This window comes from Epinephelus lanceolatus, chromosome 23 (genome assembly GCF_041903045.1).
Source record: "Epinephelus lanceolatus isolate andai-2023 chromosome 23, ASM4190304v1, whole genome shotgun sequence".
NCBI lineage: Eukaryota > Metazoa > Chordata > Actinopteri > Perciformes > Serranidae > Epinephelus > Epinephelus lanceolatus.
In genome coordinates this window covers 11894988-11918414 of record NC_135756.1, presented here as the reverse complement: position 1 = coordinate 11918414, position 23427 = coordinate 11894988, and the positions used below count along the sequence as shown (strand labels likewise).

The following is a 23427-nucleotide window of genomic DNA, read 5'->3' as shown; positions in this document are numbered from 1 at the left end:
AGCCCTACCAATTATATGATAAACTGGGATATAGCTAGCTATATAACCTTCCACTTTTGCAAGGTACACAAGTAACAATACATACATGGAAATTAAAGTATTCTAAACTTTAAGACAAGATGACAAATATAACAGATGTTGCCTATATATAACACCAAACTCATTCCAAGTGCCTAGAAATTAGATTAAGTTTGTTTAAGCATTAGGGGCACCTACAGCTGTTCCATGATGCTAAAAAGGAAAGTGTCAGGAAATAACACTTTATTTTGAAATCTCCTAACTTCCGCTCCCGAGCTATTTAAGACTGGTTAGCTTTATGCAAACTATGGAGAGGCGCGGCTCTCTGACGTCACATCCCTTGAAAAGTTTTTCTGGTTACTTTATCCTGAGGCACCCTGAGCTTTGGTACCCACTGTGAAGCCGGGGGCCCTCCAGGGGCCCTCGAGAGGCGTACAGGAGTCTGTCAGCAAAATGTGGATCACTTTGAGTTCTCTTAAGCTCCATAAAAGTTAGGCTCCTACTATTCTAGGTGATGTCGTGCTAATGTATAGTGATGGATATTAATAAATTTAGAGAACAAACCTATTACCGCAGACCTGCTGAAACTCTGGAGGCCTCGGAGAAGCTAATCCAATCTTAATTAAAATTTTAAACATACCAAATATCTATGGCAACCAAGTTCATAAATTCAGGAGGTTATCTATGTCACTGGTCATAAAAAAGTTTAACAATAAAGTAACTGAGGCATGTAAAATACTAAAGTGGTGTTGTAAAGATAACATGCTTCCCTATGCAAACATAACAAGCATAACAATATGTAAACACAAATTCAGACACAGCGGCCTTCACAGAAACAGAGTTAAATCCGTCTTGTGTTTCTCACAATGAACCGCCTCCACTACAAATATAGCGTCTTTACTCAAGCAGAAGCCATAAACTAATCCTGTAATCTGAATAGAGATAAATTTAACACAGAGTGCTGTAACAAACACTTTCTGCAGCATATTGCTATTTTTGCTTTCTCACGTGCAGGTTTCGTAAATGTGTGTCCATAAAATAGAAAAATTATACTTTAAAAATGCTGTAAACTAACACATTACTGTATAATTCTAAACAGCCAGCTCACCCAAATCACAAAAACACATTTTTCCACTTTAAAATGAATATCATTTATTGTCAAGGCAGCACCAATATGGATATTTTATTGAAAGAAAGATGAGAACTAAAAGTAAACAATGCATACACAGAGATATCAGTACTGCTAAAAACAGCATGTACACAACATAAGCTTCACACTTTATAACCACATTAAAGAAAACCAGCAGTGTCGACACAGTTCCTGACACACCTCAGAGTTGAGTACGTCTCTTAATAAATTTGGTCTCTAGCACAGGAGGACGTGTGCGTCCTCCTGCCAAACGATGACACATACGGATCAGATGGTTAGGGGAAGTTTGGTTAGAGATCACATGCCAAAAACCTCTATGGCTTACACACCTGATATTCTGTGTGGTAACCAGCTCCAGGAGGAAACAACAAGGTGGAGGAGGGGGAGTGTCAAACTTTCAAGGTCAAGGACCTTGCCATGCAGAGGCTTACTTTACCGGACAGCAAGCACATAAAGGTCATTTGGCTTTTAAAGGATTGACCTCTGATTAATCTAAACTCCACACAGATTAGATTAATCAAAGGCTAGAGGGCCCCTTACCACAGCAGGTGACAAGAAATAAAAAAAAATCTTCAGTTCTGTTATTTAAATTGGTTAAAATTTAATTTTATGTTGTAAAGAAAGCAAATAAAGAAGCTTGTTACATAATCACTGGAGAATTTCCCTTCAGTGAGAGTCAGCAATTCAATTTCACAAAGCACCAAACGGGTTTCTATATCAGAGTCGGCATCAACAGCTTGATTTAATCACAATTTGATTACAGAGGCGCTTTCTCTGGAACCATTTTACCACCTTTCCTTCATCCATTGACAGAAGACACCCCTTGTTTCAGAGTAAATAAAGGGATTATGATGATAATCTTGATAATGAACTTGAATGATGGGGGAGCATACTGATGAAAGGAGACAGTTAATCTCAAAATCAAAAAACATATTGTTCTCTTAACTGTGCTATTTATCAATCTAGATTGTGTGAGTTGCTGAATGTTGGAGATATCGGCTGTAACTTGTCTTGTGGTGCTCAAAGTGCCAAGAATTACATTTGAAAAGCTCAACAGCAATGTCTCTTTCCAGAAATCATGACCTGGTTACTCAAGAGAACCCACAGACCTTGTTGTGAGCAGTTTCATGTAGGAACTCTTTTCTTTTTTTTTACCAAACTACATCCCACAACTGTATCACTGCCCAGAAGGAAGTGTGCATCTACTGCTAGCTCACCTAGCACCACTGAGCTAGCTAACATTACAGCTTAGCAGAGGAAGATGCCATTAATCTTGTGCTGTTATGACACTCTGTCCATTAGTAGATGCATGCTAAACATCATATGGTAGAAAGAAAATACTTCCTACATGACAATGAAATTTTCATTCTACAGCTTCTAGTCTAGGCATCGGTTGAGCTTTAACGTTAGCTAGCTCAGTGGTGCTACATGAGCTGGCAGTAGATGCACGCTTCCTTCTGCGCAGTGATTCAGTCAGTGGGTGTAGTTCAGTTGAAAGAAAATAGTTCCTACATGAAACTGCTCACAACAAGGTCTGTGGATTATCTTGAGTAACTAGCTCATGATTTCCAGAGAGACTTTTCTGATGAGCTTTTCAAGTGTAATTTTTTGGCGGCGTCATCTAGTCCCATGATATTAGAGAGATGAAAGACATCTCTACGGCTGATACCTCACAACAAAACAATCTAAGTAAGAGGAAAAATATGTATTTTTGATTTGGGGGTGAACTGTCCCTTTAAGTGATACATTCATTCCAATTGGCTCTAAAAGTTAAAGCTGCATGTATCTTGTGAAATTACATAACTTTGCTTTAAAACCCCACGATGTGTGCTGCGAACTAAAATACCTAAGCCCTACTTCAGTGTATCAAAAAAGCAGCTGTCTACTCATCATCAGTGTTTCAACGTTTCAGTAGTAACCACAAATTAACAGCTGACAGCTAAGAATGCATTCATCCTCAACACATATTAAAATTTTAAATGTCCAGCAGATAGGACGTCAGTGGTCCAACTCAAAATGCAACATATCTATTTAACATTCAAGCAAAAATAAAGTGCAATAGGGTTCAGCACTGAATACAACCTTAATGAAACCCACCCTGTAAATGCATACTGATAATAAACCTATAAAAACATTATTAAATTCTATCTCGGGGTCTATACACATTAAGTACTATTAACTCTCAGTATATTATATCTTTATACCCTTTGTTAGATCTCTTGTTCCTCTACCTTCTTTTACAAACCACTTCATCTCACAGAGCTCCTTCTTTTTGCACCTGTGTGGTGGCTCTAGTAATCATGCATAGTTCAGGTTGTTGCAATCCTCCTTGTTCACGTCGGATTTTAATCCCACTGATGTATACAACAGGCACCTTTCTTTTCATTTGTGTGGTTCCCTTTTTACTGACTGCAGCTTTCATCAAAGGAGAGTGTTCTTTTTGAATTTCCTCTACCAACGTGTAAGTTTTTTGGAATGGTTGTCCTTATCTTCACAGGGAGCTCAGGCTGAGGTGGGAGCCGCTGTTGCTCTGTTGTTGAGACATTAACCCCACCAATATACCATGGTCAGCATAACGTCTGCATTTTTAGTTACTCATTCATACAAACGGCGACAAATTCCGGCCTTTAAACTCTCCAAATACGACCTCCCCTCCAGCAGTAGAGTTGTCGCCCCCTGTGAACTCTGTCATTGAAATGTGGAGACAGGGAGCAGTCCTCCATCCAATAGTTAGGCTAAAAATAGTCTTTTTTTATCCCCCTGTGCTCCACTGTTGGAACCTGTAATAATGTACAGGAAGTCATTGAGAGTCAGCAAATATCACCTCACTTCCAGGTGGCGGCAGCCGGTCGAACGCCTGCACTCCCCTTGGTGCCCTTCGACCCCAGGGCCTGACCCGAGCGGCTCCGCAGGTCACGCTCGGCATTCTCGCTCTGCGCCTGCTCCTCATCATACCTGGGGACACAGAATCAAAGACAGAGGAATAAGAGTGGGTAAACGCATGTGAGGGAACTCCTGTTGCCTTTACATGAACTATGGATTATGCAACAAGGTGCTTTACTCAAACAATACCCCCTTGCTAAGCACTAAGCCCACAAAACCCTCGCTATTGTGTTCACATAGAGCCCAGAACCCCTCTGTGTCCTCACACAACCAACCCTTCGATAGCTCAGTTGGTAGAGCGGAGGACTGTAGTGGAATTAACCAGGCATCCTTAGGTCGCTGGTTCAAATCCGGCTCGAAGGAGTGACTTTTAAGACTTGAACATACTCTACAACAGCAATTGAAAAACCTGATTATAACCGTTCCAACTGCATATGACATATCCCCCAATAACTTGACTGCAATCCTGTTCACTCCTGGTGTAAACATGCATCTTTGGTAATCCGATCACAAGTGGACAGCGCTAAACACAAGTGTGAACAACCACCAATACGCATTGTGATCCGATCATTCAAACCATCTGCCGAGGGGGTCTGGGATGCATTTGACCACATAGTTTTTATGGTGTAAATGCCAATATGTCCTGATGCATCCCCAATAAGGAGTGCAGTGCAGTGCGGGATGTGGTGGTTGTTTTGGTGACAGCACATTAACGCTCTGTGATTCGACCACTTTGCGTCAAGTTGGACAAAGTGTTGCGTGAACATTTATCATTTTTATGGGAGTGTACATCATGAATTCTGCTGCTGACAGCTGTCTCCAGCTTTCTAGCATGGATGATGTAGGCAGTAATGAGTGGTTTCAAGTGGTCAGTTAGAAATGCGCGATAAAGTCAGTGCTTAATTTAGTCGCCATGCTAGTTTGGCTCGGTTTAGTTTCAGGTCTGGGGAGCATATCCTTCATGTAATGTCTGTCTTTTTAGGGCATAAACTGAAGGTCCACAAGATGGTCATTATGAATACTCCAGGCATTAAAATCTAAACGTTGTGAGAGAGGTCATCTGACAATAGGTGACTCATTCTGAACACAAAAACTGAGGGTGGTGTGTGCCTTAGTACCTAGTGTACACAGTAAGTCCACAGGAATTTACCCATGGGGCATGTGTCTGTCAGCATGGGGAAACGTACCTTCGATAGCTCAGTTGGTAGAGCGGAGGACTGTAGTGGATATGCTAGGCATCCTTAGGTCGCTGGTTCAAATCCGGCTCGAAGGAGTAATATTTTAGCAAGATCGCATGAACATCTCAAAAAGAACAGCCTCACAAAGCTGTTAGCATAGTTGTTAGCATGGCTAAACCCACCCGTCCCCTGTTCAAATGCCCAGACGAGAGACTAGGCGGGGGGGAGTCATTGAGATAACCTGTGATTTCCCTGACCGTAACCCTCTTAGTCTTGTTATCCACATGTCTGCCACTTTAAACTGTAGTTCATATATCAGCAGCCCCAAAAAAGTTGTAGGTGTTATCCTAAACACTTAAAGCAACTTAAAGGTGCTTCTAAATGACAAGGTGCTTGTCTTGATGTATAAAAGCAGCGGGCTGATCCACGGGTTCCCCTTAATTTGGGTGTCTTACCATCACACAGCACGGCAGGTAAAAGAAATCTACCTGCAGTTTAAAGAGGTGCAGTAAAAGCCTGTTGTCTTTCATCTAGCATCTTATTGTAGCTGTCTCTGCTTGTAGTCTTCCTCCCTTCAGTGTAAGTAGACTTGTTTTAATTGAAGAGTAAGAAATTGAAAATTTGGCAATAACATTTAATTTCCTTTAAATCTTCACAGTAAAAGCCCTATGTTATTTTGTAATGTAAAAGCTGTTTTTCTTGTGAACAAGCAAAATAAGGAAATGATGAGTTTTCACCAGCAGTAACTTAAAGTGACTACTATACGACTGAAAGTGAACATGAAACCGTTAAATAAGGCAGATATCTAAAGTACAAATGCGGATGTAGGAGAAAAACTAAACTTGAAACCACAGAGATTACGTTAGAAGCTACAAAAGTACTAACAGCTGAACATAGACACTTTTAAAAACATCTTTCTCTTTGGTCTACTGCGCAGACATCAATTAAGTATTGCAATACACGCTTGTTTGAGGGGAAGAGGGGTTGTCGGGTTGGCTGCAGTCAGAGAGATGTCACAGCTACCTGGTATGCGCACTTGTGGCCTGACTAGAGATATCCATCTCAGACAATGGAAATGCAAATTGGCACAGCATGGTTTGACTTTGTGCAAAAAAAAACACGCCATAGGAAAAGCCCTATACATCCAAAATGACCTTGACTAGAGCCTTGTTCTGCTAAGGAGGTGAATAAAGAATGGCAGAGACAAGGGAGAATAATAAGTGGGTCAGATTTATAAAAAAATCTCAATTACTTATTGTGGAATAAAACAACTTATTGTGCTCTGTGTCAGATACTTCACTATGGTAACAAGTGTTTGTCAAGCCACAGTAAACTCTCATGAGTTATAGCTGTTTAGAAAGTAGTGCAGATTGCATCTTGTTTGGTGAAGTGCTGTATTGTATCAGGAATATCTATGCCAGAAATAAACTAACCACAAAGTACCAGAATCTTCCCATGTGAGGACAGACACACGGCCATGTGATTAAAAGATATTCCTTCGAGCCGGATTTGAACCAGCGACCTAAGGATTCCTGTGACTACCACTTTGGTCTGGTACACCCACTACAGTCCTCCGCTCTACCAACTGAGCTATCGAAGGAAGATAGTATCATTGAAAACAACAAAAAACAAAATGCATGGGATAAATGATAAAACAGAAAAATGACAAAGCATATAGTCTATACCTGAAGTTCATCATCAACAAACAACATGACCTTAATGTTGCCCATGAGCCCCTCGTTTGTGCTGCAGTGTTGGCATAGTGTAGAGAAATGAGTCAGAGTAAGTTGAGGTGGAGAAAGAGGAGTAATGTAGTAATTTCCTCCCTCTGGTTGCTCTTACATAGACTTATTATGTAAACAAGATGCTGAAGCACACACTGCCTACACTATTGTATTCAGAATGAGGCTCCTATTGTCAGAAAGGCTGTGTATTGTGTAAATACAATCCTCCGGGATCTGGTCTGTTGGTTCACAGCATCCCCGCTTCCATAGCTCAGCTGGTCGGGTGGAGGGCTGTAGTGGAAATGGAAGGCATCCTTGTCTGTCACTGGCTCAAAGAAAGATTTTTCTGTCTTTTACTGCCAGTTTGAACTATGAGTTTAAATGCTTACAAGATACTCATTTCAAGTGCTATTGATCCAGTGACCACCCCACTAGCTGAGCTACCACAGGGAGTTGCCAACTGTTTGTAGAAGAGCGTGAGCAGAAGGGTTGATCCCTCTTTTACTGAGCAGATATTGAACACTTTGTTTCACAAGACTGTACACACCATATACAGTAAGACCATTTATAATCTGGTTTAAACTGCTGTTGTACGGCATGTTTGATTATGGACTATTGATTTAAACACTTTGTACCCTGAGGTGCCAAGCTGACAATCAGCCGTAGGTCAATGTCAGGCCGTTGATGAGCATCTGTCACCCTAGTTTTTATGTCCAGCACCGTTGGCACTATTCAGTCCTTGTCAGCTTTTTTTTCTGCAGATTCAGAATGTTGACAGTTCAGCTCAGCGCACAAGAAGAGAAACAAAAGTGAGGAAAGCAAACAAACATCTTAAGTCAAGAAGGTGTGAACAAAACAAACTTGTTATATGAGTTGAGATTTTTTTTTTGCCATTGAGCTCTTTAGCAGGAACAGTTATTAATGCCGAAAATGCAGAACACCACTACCAGTGTACCATAGTCTTTATGATCAAGACACAGAAGACTCAATAGGCAGCCCATAATGCTTTGACTGTGACGTGTGTAGGGGCTTTTAAAAGCCACTCCTTCGAGCCGGATTTGAACCAGCGACCTAAGGATGCCTGTTACAGCCACTACAGTCCTCCGCTCTACCAACTGAGCTATCGAAGGGAGACACATATTCTGCTTTAAAGCAACACAGGTATGGAAACTAGAGAGGACAGGCCCATAATGGGGTAAAAAACATTTTCCCACAGCTGCAGGAAGCAAGCATAGGGAAAGACTGCTTATAAAAGAGTTTAGGTATGTAAGAGTGTAAAGAGTGATTCCTCTTGTGCTGAGCAGATGTTGAACAGTTTGTTTTAAGAGATCTGCACAGTGAGTTATAGACCACACAACAGACCTTTTCTGCTATAACTCCACACATAACCAACTCTGCTCTACCATCTGAGCTACCACAGGGAGACAAGGGGGTCATAATTCATTAGCAGGACCACCTTTACTTACTGTATTTACCAGATGGTCATCTTCTATTGTTTTAGCCTTACCCAATCGTCACTAAAGCTTTCGTCATGCAAGAGAGCCAATGAAATCACAAGGAATGGTCAGAGTTGTCATGATGACATTTAAGGTGTGTTGATTGATTCACAACGGGAGGCATCCTGATCAGATGCCCGAACCACCTCAACTGACCCCTTTTGACACGAAGGAGCAGTGGCTCTACTCTGAGCTCCCTCCGAATGTCTGAGCTCCTCACCCTATCTCTTAAGCTGAGCCCAGACACCCCACGGAGGAAACTCATTTTGGCCACTTGTACTTGCGATGTCATTCTTTCCGTGACGAATGAGTGATGAGAAGACAGCATCAAATCAGTTATATATTGGTACCATCCACAACATTTGACAATGAAAAAATAACTGTTCTAATGTGTAACAAACTGAAGTGCTTGGTGGAAACGAGGCTCTAGGATACCTGGTGTAACCATCACAGTCCTCCGCTCTATCAACTCAGCTATTGAGGGGAGATAAGAGGTTATAGTTCACCAGTAGCAATATTTATAGTTAATGCATTTACAAGCTGTTTATCACCTGTTGTAACCTAATAAAGATAAAGATAAAGATGTCACAGGAACTTCATGGTATAAAAGCCACTCTTTTAAGTCCCACACCCAGTATGTTGAGTGGTAAATGAGTCCTAGTTAATTAGTTACAGCATATTTTAGCAGTGCACTGGGAGAGTGGCTAATGTACAGGAAGATCAAGTATATGCTGGGTTGTAACTGATACTGTACAGTATTTCTGGCAGTGTCCTAGGGGTTTAACCTTTTAAAAGCCACTCTTTCGAGCCGGATTTGAACCAGCGACCTAAGGATGTCTGATATTTCTCACTACAGTCCTCCGCTCTACCAACTAAGCTATCGAAGGGATGATGGTGGACCTAAAAATAGCAAAGGGCTTCAGCTCAGTAACCGCAGGAGACAACGTTTCACTTTTGCTGCAGAAGCTGCTGAGTTTGCCTGAGTGTGACAGGTAGATTTCAACGTCACTCACAAGACTTGATAGTTGCCCAGGGCCTCTCGGGGCGGGCTGCGATTCCAGCGGCAGTCTGGGATGTCTCCGTTGGGAGTGACGATGTTGAGGGTGTCGTTGATGAGGTTGTACTTTAGGATGCGGTCGTTGGCTGTGCTGGAGGTCAGCGAGGGAGAGGCATTGACCTGAGAATGACACAGACGAAGAATGTGACATTTACATCTGAACAAAAGTGTTTGGCACCAAAGCACATGGAAACAGGTAAAGCTTTATGATGTGGGATCCAAACAGGCATAAGCACATTGTTTCATTTCCTCCTCTCCCCGTATAGAAGCTCTTATCAGGCAGGAAGTTCTGCTGCTTAGGTGCTGGAACAGCTGTGCTCATACATAGTGGATGGAAAATGACTCTACTATTTATAAATGAATAAATGTATAAATAAATACAGGAAAAAATAAATAAAATACTGAAATAAATAAAAAAAAAATGCACAAATAAAAATAAATAAATACATTAATAAATAAATACAAGTTGCTAGTTAAACAGGACATAAATAAATAAATAAATATTTTACATTTATTTCTGCATTTTTGTTCAACTACATTTATTTATCGATGTCGATGCATTTATCGATTAATTTCGTTATGCCTTTATTCGTTTTTTACACATTTATTTCAAAATGTATTTATTCCTGTATTTGTGTAGACATTTATTTACTTTCACATGTATTTATTTATTCATCACAGTTTTTATTTATACAATTATTTATTTACTTATTGACATATTTATTTATTCTTGTATTTATGTCTACATTTATTTATTTTTAATATTTATTTATTTAGGTATACATTTATTAATGTATTTTTCATATTTATTTATTTATTCCTGTATTAATGTACAGTTATTTTTTTATTTTCATATTTATTTATCACTATTTTTATATATTATTTTCACATTTATGTATTTATTCCTGTATTTATTTATACATTTTTTAATTCATTCCCGTTTTCATTCATACATGAATTTAGTTATTTAATTACTTTTTTATTTGTTTCTCTATTTATGTGTTTTTATTTATTTATTTTCATATTTATTTATACATCACTGTACTAACTCGTACATTTATTCTATTCATATTTATGTATATATTCCTGTTTTGATTTATACATTAATTTATTTAATCAATTACACATTTGTTTATTTCTGTATTTATGTATACATTTTTAAATTTATTTTCATATTTATTTATTTATTCCTGTATTTATTTATACATTTATCAATTTATTGATACTTAAGTCATTTTTCTTTCTCCATACTCAGAAACATACGTTCTAAAAAGAAGAATGAGTGCCCAGAGAAAGATGAAGCAGCATCTTTAATATCAACACACATTTAATACCTGGAGTAGATGGCACAAACAAAAATAGTTTCGCTTATCAGCTCTGGTTTTGCATTACCTGTTACCTGAGTTGGCCGCTTACAGGAATACTTGACAGAATAATGAACAAAGGAAAGCGTTCCTGACTAGATTTGTGGCACATTTTTTCAGTCCCTCACTGAGGACCATCTATGTCCTACAACCAACTTCATGTCGCCCAAAATAGATCAGATTGGTGTCTGTTAACAGAAATAGTTCAGACCTAGCCTGGAAACCCAGCAACTCATTGTGTGGCTGTCAAAATGAGTTCAAAGAAATATGACAGCCACATGACTAGCACACTATTTTGAATGTTAAAAAACATGATGACGGAGGCTTCCTATTTGAGATTAAAGACTAGACATCAAATAGCCTCTATCAGTCTGTATTACTTGGTACATGTTCAGGTTGAAAACAGCAGTGTTTTTCAGCTGGAATAATGGGTCAGACACACCTTAGGCACATATTTGAATAAACAGAGGCCACACGTTCAAACACACACACACACACACACACACACACACACACACACACACACACACACACTCACACAAAGATAAACCTCAAGGGCATTTAAAGTTGCTTAACACTTGTGAAAGGGAACATGGAGTCACTGTGTAAGCATGTTAAGTGTCTCTGGGCTTGGCAAAATATGCAACAAGGAAAAGAAAAACAGCAGAGGTTCATTTTTAGCCAATTACAGCCATTTTATGTGAGTTTGTAGGTGTGTATGCATGTAACAACCCCTCCTGTTAAATTACTCACCTCGATAAGCCATGGCTTGAGCTTGTCATCAATAATGATGTCATACCCGTAACACTCGAAACAGTGCTTGTCATTGTTCATCACAGGCTGGGAGAGAGAGAGACAGGAGGAGTCAGGAGGAGGAACTGACCTACATTGATTATGATATACTGTCATGTTTTAATGCAATAAAGAATGACTCATTAGGGAAGGATGTTAGTAACATCTAAAGACACCAGTGTGGACTTAACTATTAGTATAGAATAGCCTGTGTGTGAGGCCTGAGAGGGGAAGTGAGTCAGCTCACTTAGTAGAAAAGGGAAGTGTACATTAGGTTGAGTGCACTGTTGTGCTAAAAACAAAAAGAAATCCCCACATTTCAGGTGTTTTTTACAGCTGTGCATATACAAGTGCTGCCCAACTGAGATCACTGAATACTAAAAACAGAAGCCCGACAGAAGCGAAGTAAAAACACAATGACTGGAGGCTTCAACGTGTGTGGCATTGTGGTTAAAGTACTGTATGTGGCTGCAGCACTTGAGACATAAACAGGACAATCAGCAGTGGTGGAATATAACTGTGTACATTTATATTATTTTTTGTTTTCAGAACGAGGCACCTGTTGTCAGACGACCTCTCTCACAACGTCATAATCATGAAGTTTATGCTTCCTAAACTGGCTCATTCAAACTTCAGCTTAATTACCGCTTCAGATAATTATAAAGTGTACACTTAATACACAGTTGGAAGTGTTCTTATCAGGCTTTCAAAGGCTGTAGAGTTTGTTCAGTAGTGGACTACAGGTTTAAAAGTCACTCCTTCGAGCCGGATTTGAACCAGCGACCTAAGGATGCCTGGTATATCCCACTACAGTCCTCCGCTCTACCAACTGAGCTATCGAAGGGACACATACAGTGCATATTCACTATTGAAAAAATGTCTACGTACTGTATTTACCAGCTGTTCATCACCTTTAGTTACAACCAAAGAAATAATATCATAACATAAACTCCTTTGAAATGTCGTTAGGTCAGAGACGATGAATTTCCTGCACCTTCATCAGTCTAATCAGTAGTGTTTTCACTGTGTACATATCTTTTGAGGTAGTAATAAACTGTTAAAAAGAATTTCAAGAATTACTAGCCATTTAACCACTCTTTTTTCACGCTGTAATGAAATCACAAGCCACCACAGCTCATTCTTATTCAAAGATATCTAGTTTAAGTATAGTGTAAACCTCTTAAGTTAAACAGTGCTCTTGCTTTAGGTGCTATTGGACAAAATGTTTCTCAACACACAGTTAAAAGTTACTCCTTCAAGACATATTCGAATTGGCAACCTTAGATTATCTAGTATTACATTTTGGTCAAACTTCCTAAATCTGTGTTAATCTGTAATGTCAATAAGCATGTAGGAGTAATGGTCACATATTTTGGAAATGTAGTTTTCAGTAAAAAAAAAAAAAAAAAAAAACCTCAATGTCTACTTACAGCCACGGCCTTCAGTGACTGCACCACGATCCAGTGGATCTGGTCAAACAGTCGGCTGGTCACCTCCTTCCCTCTGGTGCTCTCTAGGTACAAACGGAGGTTACTGACCGTCCACTTGCCTCCATGGACATGGTTGTAGTCATCCTGCGTTAAAGGTACACAGTCTAACTAGACACTGACATTCTTGTTTGTTTTTTTCACATTGAGTTATATCATTACCTGAAATTCATCATTCAGTCTCCTTGGATATAATATAATTTTGAGAAAAGCATAAATGTAGCCGATAAAACACTTGAAAAATAAAACCAGCCTCAGTTTAAATTTCACAATGAATATCATTATACTCATCATGAGGAGTGATGCTCAGCCTGTGAAAGAAGTTGTATAATGTCCTCTGGGGCTCTGAAGGAAGATTTTTGAAGTCTGGATTTGGCTGAAGATATTTTTGAGAGGAACCCTGTGTTACAAATTTAGGGCATGGACTTGGAAAGACCACCACCGACACCATTTAAGGAGAGTCTAATGACTTTAAGTTGAATTATAAGAAATAGAGGGCCCAATGTTTTTGGAGTTTGACCCATACGAGGCAGTAAAAGGATAACACAGCAACTAGGGGTATCGGTACTGAACACGTTTAATCGACTTGACTAACACAGCACCAAGTAGTATCAAACAATGACTGCATTCAATCCTTTTTTTAATCATTTTTCCGGTTAGCATGAGCTAACACAGCAGCAGTGGCTAACATCAGTTTAACGGTCCAAACTTATTCACACTGACACTAAAACGGCCCGACTCTGTCATTAAACCTGTTATAAACTGTTAGGTAGCATTAGCCATGAGATGCTAACTCTCACTAAGTGTGTGCGGCCAGGTGGACTCTCATCTACTGTCCCTGGTGCAGAGCTCACTCTTCTGCAGCAGCAGCTACTACCCAGTCCATGGTGTGCCTCAGTCGAGCGCAGTGTATATGACCGAGTTTTTAGTTCAGTGTGCCAAGATGGCACCAAAACATTTGAAAGTGTGACATCACTACACATCACTCTATTCACATTATAGGTATCGAATGAAGTACTCTAGGTATCAGGATCACTTTACGGGGAAATGGTATTGGTACTGGTATTGTAATTAAGTGGCCACTGCTGCTTTGTGTGACCCCCAACTTAATGATTCGGTGGAATACCCCTTTATAACACTGTCTTCTAATAACAACACCCACTAGCCATAAAATACAAGATACAGACTTACCCCATGTTTTTGGATGGCCACATTGGTGAGGTGAACGAACATATTGTCCAGTTCACTGGTGCTGGGCGTGTACTTGACTGTGCAGAACCTACAGAAGCCGAGCTTGTACCTGAGGATCAAACCACAGAGAGGCTTAGTGGCAGTTTATTCATGAGAAAACTGTTGTGATGGTTTGATTACAGCCAAATAGTATGACAAACCAGTTGCCTTCTGTTACATGTAGATTACAATTCATTACTAGTATATGGTGCTAGTATCCAAAAAATGCTTACATGTAGCATTTTAATGGCCGATACGTGGTCACTAGGACGTAGAGACGCAGGTCGAACTTCTTCCCTCCTATCAGCAGAGGGTTGTCGATGTACAGGGAGATAACGTAGGCCTCTTTGCCGCTGGATGCTGCAACGAACCTGGAAAAGCAAGAAGCCAAACATCAGCAAACCATAAACCTCTGAAAAGAATTATCGTTACTAGTTTTGGAATTGTACCTGTGAATCAAATGCCCATAGCAGACTGTACAGGTTCTTAATTACACTACTGAGAACCTGTTAAGTAGTTTACTCAAATAAAACGTATTTACTGATTGAGATGACTGCAGGACTAGAACAGGTTTATTTTTACAGAAAGAATAATATATGACAACATGTGAATGTATGTACAGAGTAGTCTCCTTGCAGGAAGTGTTATGATGATGTCATCAGTAACTCACGTGGAGGTGCGGCTGTCTCTGGACCACTTCTTGATCTGGGACAGTTTGTTTATGAGGAAGATGCCTTTGCCCTGAGCCTTCCCGCAGGGCTTCATGATCCAAGTGCTGGACGGGTTCTTGCGAAACTCCTCCACAAAAAGATTATAATCGGCGGGGAGCATGAATGTGACAGGGACAAAATCTGCACGAAGCACAGGGCAAATAGGTAAACATATTCTCCATGTTTTCTGGGGAAGATAATGGAGTAAGCGTGAATTTTTTAACTCTAATATATACCTAAATAAATGTATTTCCCGTTCTCGTCCTTCTCTGCCAGCGGACTGCCCTCCTTCTCCAGCTCCTTGCGGTAGCGCTTGATGTTCTTGATCATCAGGTCCTTCCTGGTCAGCTCATAGTGGTTGGGGAAGTGGTTAACCATCTGATCATCTGACAGGCGGTAGCCGGTGTCCACGCTGAACACATTTCTGATGGTCTGGATGCTCATCCTGCATGTGTGATTAAATAAACCTTCATTATGGTGATCATAAATAGGATCAACATACATCCTATTTGCAGTAGTTAGAGGTTACTGAGAACAGAGTAGATTAAATAACAGAATATTTCCATTTTATACTGCTTTATACTTCTACTCGATAACATTTCAGTACTATGTCATAACTTCAGTTACAAGTTACTTTACAAAATAATATATTTGCACACAAACCAAATGAAAATATACAAGTGCAGCTGAAATGATTAGTTGATTGATCAGAAAGTTATTCAGCAGCCATTGTGATAATTGTTTTAGTCATTCTTCAGGCAAAAACATTTCATGGTTCCAGCCTCCCAAATATGAAGACTTGCTGCTTTTCCTTGATTTATTAAATTGATTCAATTTTTTTCTGCATGAGTATTTTTACTTTTAATACTTGAATACATTTTCCTGATTGTACTTACACACATATACGTTCTTAAGTAACACTGACTTTTACTAGTAACAGAGCCATATATTGCACTTTTTAACTCCACTATATTTATACTTTTACTTTTCCGATTCATATTCTGCATATAAAACATATGGAGACATTATAAAATACAATGCATATTAAAGGATATCTTTGCAGACATGAATATTGTTTATTTTTTCTTTAGCGTTTATTCACCTGAAAATAAAAATCATTGTCTTTTTGTCACCTTAGAATGAGCCGTTATTGTCTAAATAGAAAGCAGGTTCACGTTTATGGTGATCGCCATGTTGCGAAGCCATGTTTCTACATTAGCTCAGAACAGACAAACCAAACACTGGATCAAGAGAGGGCCATTTGCATTTTAGCATCGGCCACTGTAGTTCCTCTGAGCCGTAAAAACACAAATCTTTTAGCATGAAACTGCTTTATTTAGTGTTTACTGGTTTGTTTTGGTTAGGAAGAGACCTCTGCGGATACCTCAGCACCTCAGCTGAGCAATGAACAAGAGTTCACACTTGGCAAATGAGAGAAGTTCCAGCTAGTTGCCATCTGCACTTCTTTCTGCTACATGCCACTAAATCCTATGAATCCTACACACTGATCCTAAATATTACACCAGTGGTTTTCAATCTTTTCGGCTTGTGTGACACTTTACAATAAAGCTGTGTCTAGTTGGGGCCCCTTCTCTCATTTCAGATGTCTATTACTTGTAAGGAGTTCCACCACAGAGACACTTTAGTAGGATTTTTTTTTATCAGTCATTAACAATAAGTGGAATAGCAACTAATAAAAAAGGATCCATGATGACTTATGGTAGGATAAAGGTTGGCATGACAGCATTATTCATTCTTTCCATAACTGCTTATCCTGTTGGGGGTCACAGGAAGGCACTTTTGAAAAGAGCTTCATAAATATATTATTATTATTATTATTATTATTATAACATAATCATTTAATTTAACTTTGTGCCACTCCTTTTTTCCCCCCTGGCCATCCATGCCCCACCTGCAGTGGCTCTATGCCCCCACAGGGAGACCCACCCCACAGATTGACAACCACTGACTTCAGCACAGAACAAGAGTACTTTTGTGTTACTGTATTTAATGCTCACAGAGTACAGTGTCCAAAGACTAGTGAGTCGAGTGTCATGTGGATGAGGTGTGAACCTACCAGTAGAAATTCCAGTCGTCGTTTTCTGTGACTTGAACCCATTCCCTCTTCTCAAAGTTGTTGATGAGCACTGATTTCTCAATATCTGTCACCCACTTCACCTTACCGGCCATGGTGCCTCCCACTAGGGTGGAGCACAAGACAACAGGTAAAAAAAAAAACACAGACAGGACTCAGGATAGTTTAAAGCACAGACAAAGAGTGGGGCAATGCATGCAGCTACCATGCAGCACAAAGCTGTCACCTACCTACCTGCAAATCAATGTCAGGAAACAGCCAGTCATCAGCATGAGCTAGCCGGGCTGGCTCTGTTAGCAGGCTGCTGGATCCTCCCAGGAGTGCTGCAGAGGCTGCTGGGCGGACATCACCCAGTCAGTGATGCAATCTCACCACACTGTCGCTAGCCAGCTTAACTCATAGCGGAGCACAGCGACAGTTAGTCAGCATCACTGTTAGCCTCATAAAGCATCAAATAACAGCTAGCATGTTAGCGGTTTTACTGCTAACAAGCTACATTTATTGATCCCGGCGACGTGAAGCTGGACACAGTGACGAAACGCCCTCCTCTACTCTTCACAATAAAAGTCTAAGTTATTAAAACGCAATAACAAAATACACACGATAAGCTTACAATGCGACTACATTACATTTAAAGGGATTTTTAAAGCGAGAAATGTCTCAAAAACGTTAAACGACGTCGTTGAGGGCTTGGTCCTTCCGGGAGAATAACCTAGCAACGGAGGACGCAGTGATGTCATTGCAGGGCGTCATTACGTCAGCGCACCAGCAGGGGTCAGTGTTGGACCGTATGTGGAGTTTAAACTGGACTGAACTACTTTATATACACACACATAATCATGTTTCACAAACATTATAATGATTTGTAATAAATACTATTACGTATTAACAGAATATTCACAGTAAAGATATTACACACCATCTAAATCAAGGCAATCATTATTATTAAAGACTAAGTACAAGGGTATACCATTAATAATCTAAAACAACAGGAGGGAGAGAAATACTGGATGTCATTCTATATCCTGTTTATTCTATTTTATTGGATCATGTACAAAAGGGAGACAAAAGCAAGATATTTACTATAATTATAACACATAAAAGAGTAAAGTAATTAGTATTATATATTAGAGAAGTTAAGACATAAAATACCAGTGAGGAAAATACCTAAATTTTAAAAAACCTGTGCAGAGTAGGTGAATATCAAACAAAAGTCTGCATATATGTAGCAGCTCTGCAGTTTTAACATAAGGCAGGGACAGTGTAAGACATACTGTAGAGTGAATTAATTATTGTATTGGAATGTATAAAAACTGTCCACTTACATTGAAAAAAGTCTGAAATATTCTTATTTATAACCAAGACACTGCAAGATAATCTTTATTAATTCAGTTGCTACAGCATCAAAGGAGTAAACAGCAACAAGATAGGGGACTTCTAGTCCACACTCAGATGTTCCTACACTATCCCAGCCACTTGGTTGTGCCTCTTGATGTACGCTGTCCCAGCTTGCACCTTAGATCCTGCCACTATGTGTGTTGGACTGTCTCAGGGGACTCTTTGCACAGCCTGCACCGGGGGGTCCTGGCTACCATGGTAGACTCCTGCTTCCATGGATCTGGTGTTGAGGGCCCGTTCTTGTGCTGCTATGATCAAGGTCTTCATGCTGTCCTTCAGGCCAGCCTTTTCAAGCCACTGGTAGGATTTCTTGATGTCAGCCTTTTCCTGTATCTGCCAATGGTGTATTCCATGGAGGGGTTTGGTCTTCCATAATATTTCCTCTTTCTCCTCATCACCCTCTGTCTTCTGCTGCCTGAGGCGCTCTCTGAGCAGGTCATCCTGGGGGGCATCTTCCTGATGTATTCTTGTATGCTCTTTGTTTAATACTAAATCGTGGCTTGGACAATCACTAATCCTCACCCTCCATCTTTTCACTGCTCATATTGTCTGGCATTGTGCTGGCATTGTGAGGAATTTTTGTGTCATGTGTGACATCAGCAGCATCTATGTATGATTCTGATTATACATAATGCATACAATTTATATAACATATAAATATTATATTGTATACACATTAGACATTAGTCATAGTTATACTGTGCAATTGTCATTTATGTCTATCATTGTACTGTGTACTATGTCATTATCTGTATCATATGTATCATATCATACAGACTAATATAATGTGTTGCACAGTATACGTATGTCCGTATGACTAATGTGTTTATAGTATAATTTAAACAATATAATACACACATATATATAATGCATAAACAATAAAATGTTGTAAAATATAGTATATTAAATGTATGAATATATTTCCCTTGCACACAGAGATGTTTCATACAGTCATCATCTAACATAAACATTACTTAAAATCAAACTGTATCCTGTGTGTGACGGTGACGCTGTCGCCCCCTGCTGGTCCCTGTAGGTAGCAGCAGGTAAAGGCGTGGCCAGTCATATTTGTGGCAGTTACCTGAGAGCGAAGGAGATTAAAGGACGCTGCTGTAAGTACAGGAAAACACTTGACAAATATTAATTTATTTTATCACTTCCAAAACGTTTCAAATACAATGTCTTATGTATTACAGGGCGGCGTCCACCTTAATCTACACATAAGGTACGTTTACTTTCGTTTGTTTAATTGTGCATGCACCTGTTGTACTCTCCGCACTTGCATTTGTATCCTTAAAATTAAACATGATGCCATCCCAGCATGACACAATACAGTAGTTATTTGTAAATGTAGTTAGTCATTTTAAAATGGATTCACATCTGTGGGTTTAATGTGTAATCCAGAATGTGTGATCTTCAAAACGACCTTTGTTTGCTTTGGGTGAGAAGGATGACTTCACCTCTTTGTTATGACAGTATGGCAAAGGACTATAGGCTATCACATGATTAATACTCAAAAACTGTCCTCTGGGGATTATTCTAGAGCCTAAACTGTGATTATATTGTTACGGCTCACACATTTAAGGCAGTATTTTAATTGTATTCATGTCATCAAATTGGCATAAACACTGTAAAGCTAAATCTATATAATTAAACATCTTTCTGCACTTTAACAAATATCTAAAAGTTGAATATTTGGGGTCTGTAATGTTATATTTCTTCTTGTTGAGATAAAAAGGGCAGTTTGGTTGATTTGAGTTATGGAAATGGTGCATTTGCATCAAGGCACATGAGTGCAGGTACAGCAGGAACTGGTCTGAGGACAGGTGCACGTAGGAGGGAACACACCTGATCGTTGGGGCATATAACAAGTCATAAATCTTGTAATAAAGGGAGATTAAAATGCACAGTGTCTTGTATTAACTAGTTCACACAGGGGGGAACTTAAACTTAATCTTAAACTTAGTTTGGTTGAAGTAAACAGTAGTAAGTGAGCTACAACTGTTGGACTTAATCCAACAGGTGATGTCATCTCTTCAAACCTGGGAGAGCCTGTTTTATCAACCTGGATCTTCTCCCCGGTAACACAGCCGCCACCTATCCTGGTCACGTGACCCAGTATTTACACAGCCTGTTTATGAACGTTGGGAGTCAAGCAGAGATCAACACTTTCAAACCATGGGGCCTTTATCTATCGTGCATGGCCGATGAAGACGTGTACTGATATGACTTATTTGAATAATACTGGTTTCTCCTCTCAGAAAACAACATGGTGGAACAAACAAGGCAGCAGAGTCGTGTCGTGTCCCTCCAGGCTGGACCTGGTGAGGTGGACACTGACACCCTGTTTGACATGAACCTCAGGTACAGTACGGACCCTTCCCCACACAGCAGTCATAACAACATACAGCTCAGACAGACTGTGCTTCAGGCAGCAGACGATGTGGGACCAGTTGTACTAAAAGACGACAAATCCTTATGTCTGGTTTCTCCTTTAGGATCAATGACAGGGCTGCACAGGCCTTTGGGCGCCAGTTGGCTGTAATTGGAGACCAGCTGAACGGGGAGTGGGCGAGCAGACAGCCAAACTGGTTACCAACTCCTCTTCACATGCTGAGACCCGCTCAGGCACTCACCAGGACCATATATCGGTATAAAATCAGAAAAAAACTCAAATATCTTTATAGCTTTAATGTGACTGGCTAAGACTCTGTACCCTGGTGGTGTTCTCTTCCAGGGACGTACGCAGTCAGTTGTGGGGCCTCCAGGGCCTGTCTGCTGCAGTGAAGGCCTGGATAGCGAGCACTGCACCTGGGAAGGGGATCCTCAGAGCTGACGCCTGGGCCGCCTGGGTAACACTCATTCTCTGACTTGATATCTGAGTCTCAGTGACCTTTCGTTATTACTGCGTAGTAATAAACATAATTGATACACATGCAAAAAAATCCCTTTAGAGCAGGGGTGTGAAACATACAGCCCGCGGCCCAGAACTTGCCCACCAGATGACTAGGCTAAGGCAGAATTTATGCTTCTATGCTGAATCGACGCCGTAGGCTGACATCCACCTCCCCAGATATGTAACTAAACATGGCAGCTACACAGACCTTCCGCCTATTTTTGTAAGCCGAAAACATTTCTCGCAGTGGAAACAAAGCTTTTATTTACTTAAATTTAACAGATAAGAAACAATAAATTGTGAAGACAAAAAAGCCTCCATAAAAATATAACACTTCCGGTCTTGTGTGTGATTTATCCTGGCCTCATGAGCAGAGGAGGCGTTCGCTAGCTGCTAGGCTAATTTATACAGTGTAAAATGCCGCAGGCTTATGCTAATATCGTTAGCATGTTATATTTGTTTGGAAAACGTGTTCAGTATAAGACAGTTGTTTTGTCAGTGAACCTTATGAGTTGTAATGGAGCAGAATTTTGTAACGTTACCTTTGTAAAAATGTTGCTGTTGTCCCTGGCTTCATATGAGTACAAGAAATGTTCGCTAGCTGCTAGGCTAATATATACAATGGAAAATGCCATAGGCTTGTGTTGTTAGCTTGTGTCTGAAATTGTCTCTGTTAAGCCATGTTTAATGTGTGTTTTGGGAGTTTTGAATCATCTAAACTTTACAGCACCTGAACTTGTGCTGTAAAATTAGAGCTGTTGTTATTTATAGGTTATTTTGTGATGGTTTTACTGGCCCAGCCTATCTGAGATCAAGTCAGAAGTTTGACCCCGACCCCCCCCCCCCCACTTTAGAGCACATTTATAAATAAGATATAAACATAACTGCAATTTGACTTTTCATTTCTTTCATTTCACAGGTGTCCAATCTGAAACCAGTAACCTGCACTGGCTGGACCAGAGGAGCACTGGTGACTGTGGCGCTGGTGGCCGCAGTGACCATTTTCAGTGCACTGTGGATGGAATGGAAAGCCTAAAGGGGCCATAAGCAGGTCTTTAAGGCCGTTATATATTTGATTTTTTTTTTTTTGGCAAATGATGAAAAATATTGCTAATTGATTTGTTTCTGCTGTTTACTTTGGGTTCTCTTTTTATATCACTTTAATGATGTATTGAATTTGATACTGACGGAGCCCCTCAAGTCTTAAACGGTGGTATTTTTTATCTTGTGCTCACAAGTTATTTCAATCAGGAGAGAGTTGTTTTAAGAATATTTATGAACATGTGCACATAAGTATGAAAAATGAAAAGTCTTTGGCAGTTAAACCCAATCGAGATGGTATGATTTAAGGAGGGTGATGAATTTTGAAGTCGAACAGAATAGACACTGGTGGTGGGAGAGGTGGTGAAGATGAGATGAGATGCGGATGGGATGAGAAGACGGAGAAGTTCTGATGATCTGGATGAGTAGAGGAATGAGCCTTTGTTGGGATGGGAAAATCGGATGGTGTACATTACACCTGTATGCTTTTTTAAAATTAATGAATTAATTAAGATAAAAATATCACCTTTCAGGACCTTAGGGACTCCATACTATATGAAACAGGTTTAAAAAAATGCTGTAAAATTTTTCAGGGCATGTGGAAATTGTTTAAATGGGTTTTACAGTGTTGCCCAGGGGGTTGGCCAGCATATTGTAGCAGTGACATGTTGGTTCACACTTGTATTAATGTCAACAAGCATGTTACCCGTGTATGGACTGTTGCTGGCCTGCAGTCTTTTTGTACCCTGATTAGTTTCTTACTGGTGTAAGAAGCCAATTTTTTTTTACAAATGATATGTAGCCTGGCTTAATGTAAGATGAAGGGAGCTGGACTTTCTGTTTCAGATTTAAACATGCTTTTTCATGTGATGCTAATAAACAAGATTTGCAAGAATGACAAAGGTTTG

The 23427-nt window shown here is 39.9% G+C and overlaps 2 protein-coding genes and 6 non-coding genes across 8 annotated transcripts; 3 read left to right on the top strand and 5 right to left on the bottom strand.

Annotated features, from left to right (window-relative positions):
* Window positions 1–1144: 1144 nt before the first annotated feature.
* On the bottom strand, window positions 1145–17900 carry ttll1 (tubulin tyrosine ligase-like family, member 1). Its single transcript, XM_033614486.2, has 10 exons — window positions 17419–17900; window positions 17167–17290; window positions 15326–15534; window positions 15050–15230; window positions 14613–14750; window positions 14341–14449; window positions 13093–13236; window positions 11624–11710; window positions 9463–9626; window positions 1145–4123 (listed from the first exon to the last, which is right to left on the bottom strand). Exons 2-10 carry the CDS (start codon window positions 17277–17279, stop codon window positions 3994–3996), a joined length of 1275 nt encoding a protein of 424 aa, XP_033470377.1. The 5' UTR covers window positions 17280–17290; window positions 17419–17900; the 3' UTR covers window positions 1145–3993.
* trnay-gua (transfer RNA tyrosine (anticodon GUA)) lies at window positions 4327–4414 on the top strand. The gene is given in 2 exon segments: window positions 4327–4363; window positions 4379–4414. It is a non-coding gene; the product is annotated as a tRNA-Tyr (tRNA).
* Window positions 5238–5324, top strand: trnay-gua (transfer RNA tyrosine (anticodon GUA)). Its single transcript is given in 2 exon segments — window positions 5238–5274; window positions 5289–5324. It is a non-coding gene; the product is annotated as a tRNA-Tyr (tRNA).
* On the bottom strand, window positions 6724–6829 carry trnay-gua (transfer RNA tyrosine (anticodon GUA)). Its single transcript has 2 exons — window positions 6793–6829; window positions 6724–6759 (listed from the first exon to the last, which is right to left on the bottom strand). It is a non-coding gene; the product is annotated as a tRNA-Tyr (tRNA).
* trnay-gua (transfer RNA tyrosine (anticodon GUA)) lies at window positions 7997–8083 on the bottom strand. Its single transcript is given in 2 exon segments — window positions 7997–8032; window positions 8047–8083. It is a non-coding gene; the product is annotated as a tRNA-Tyr (tRNA).
* Window positions 9249–9336, bottom strand: trnay-gua (transfer RNA tyrosine (anticodon GUA)). The gene is given in 2 exon segments: window positions 9249–9284; window positions 9300–9336. It is a non-coding gene; the product is annotated as a tRNA-Tyr (tRNA).
* trnay-gua (transfer RNA tyrosine (anticodon GUA)) lies at window positions 12419–12506 on the bottom strand. Its single transcript is given in 2 exon segments — window positions 12419–12454; window positions 12470–12506. It is a non-coding gene; the product is annotated as a tRNA-Tyr (tRNA).
* Window positions 17901–19633: 1733 nt separating the features above from the next.
* bik (BCL2 interacting killer) lies at window positions 19634–23421 on the top strand. Its single transcript, XM_033614929.2, has 6 exons — window positions 19634–19694; window positions 19779–19807; window positions 20844–20946; window positions 21081–21233; window positions 21320–21434; window positions 22398–23421. The coding sequence occupies exons 3-6, from the start codon at window positions 20852–20854 to the stop codon at window positions 22512–22514; spliced, it is 480 nt and encodes a 159-aa protein (XP_033470820.1). The 5' UTR covers window positions 19634–19694; window positions 19779–19807; window positions 20844–20851; the 3' UTR covers window positions 22515–23421.
* Window positions 23422–23427: the final 6 nt, after the last annotated feature.

Bases quoted from the DNA above. Each gene is read 5' to 3' on its own strand.
- bik (XM_033614929.2), top strand. From the start codon at position 20,852: ATGGTGGAACAAACAAGGCAGCAGAGTCGTGTCGTGTCCCTCCAGGCT. The intron at 21,234-21,319 runs GTATAAAATCAG...GTTCTCTTCCAG, and splicing joins CTCACCAGGACCATATATCG to GGACGTACGCAGTCAGTTGT. The intron at 21,435-22,397 runs GTAACACTCATT...TTCATTTCACAG, and splicing joins CTGACGCCTGGGCCGCCTGG to GTGTCCAATCTGAAACCAGT.
- ttll1 (XM_033614486.2), bottom strand. From the start codon at position 17,279: ATGGCCGGTAAGGTGAAGTGGGTGACAGATATTGAGAAATCAGTGCTC. The intron at 14,751-15,049 runs GTGAGTTACTGA...TTGCTTTTCCAG, and splicing joins AGAGACAGCCGCACCTCCAC to GTTCGTTGCAGCATCCAGCG. The intron at 13,237-14,340 runs GTAAGTCTGTAT...CCTTTAACGCAG, and splicing joins TGGCCATCCAAAAACATGGG to GATGACTACAACCATGTCCA.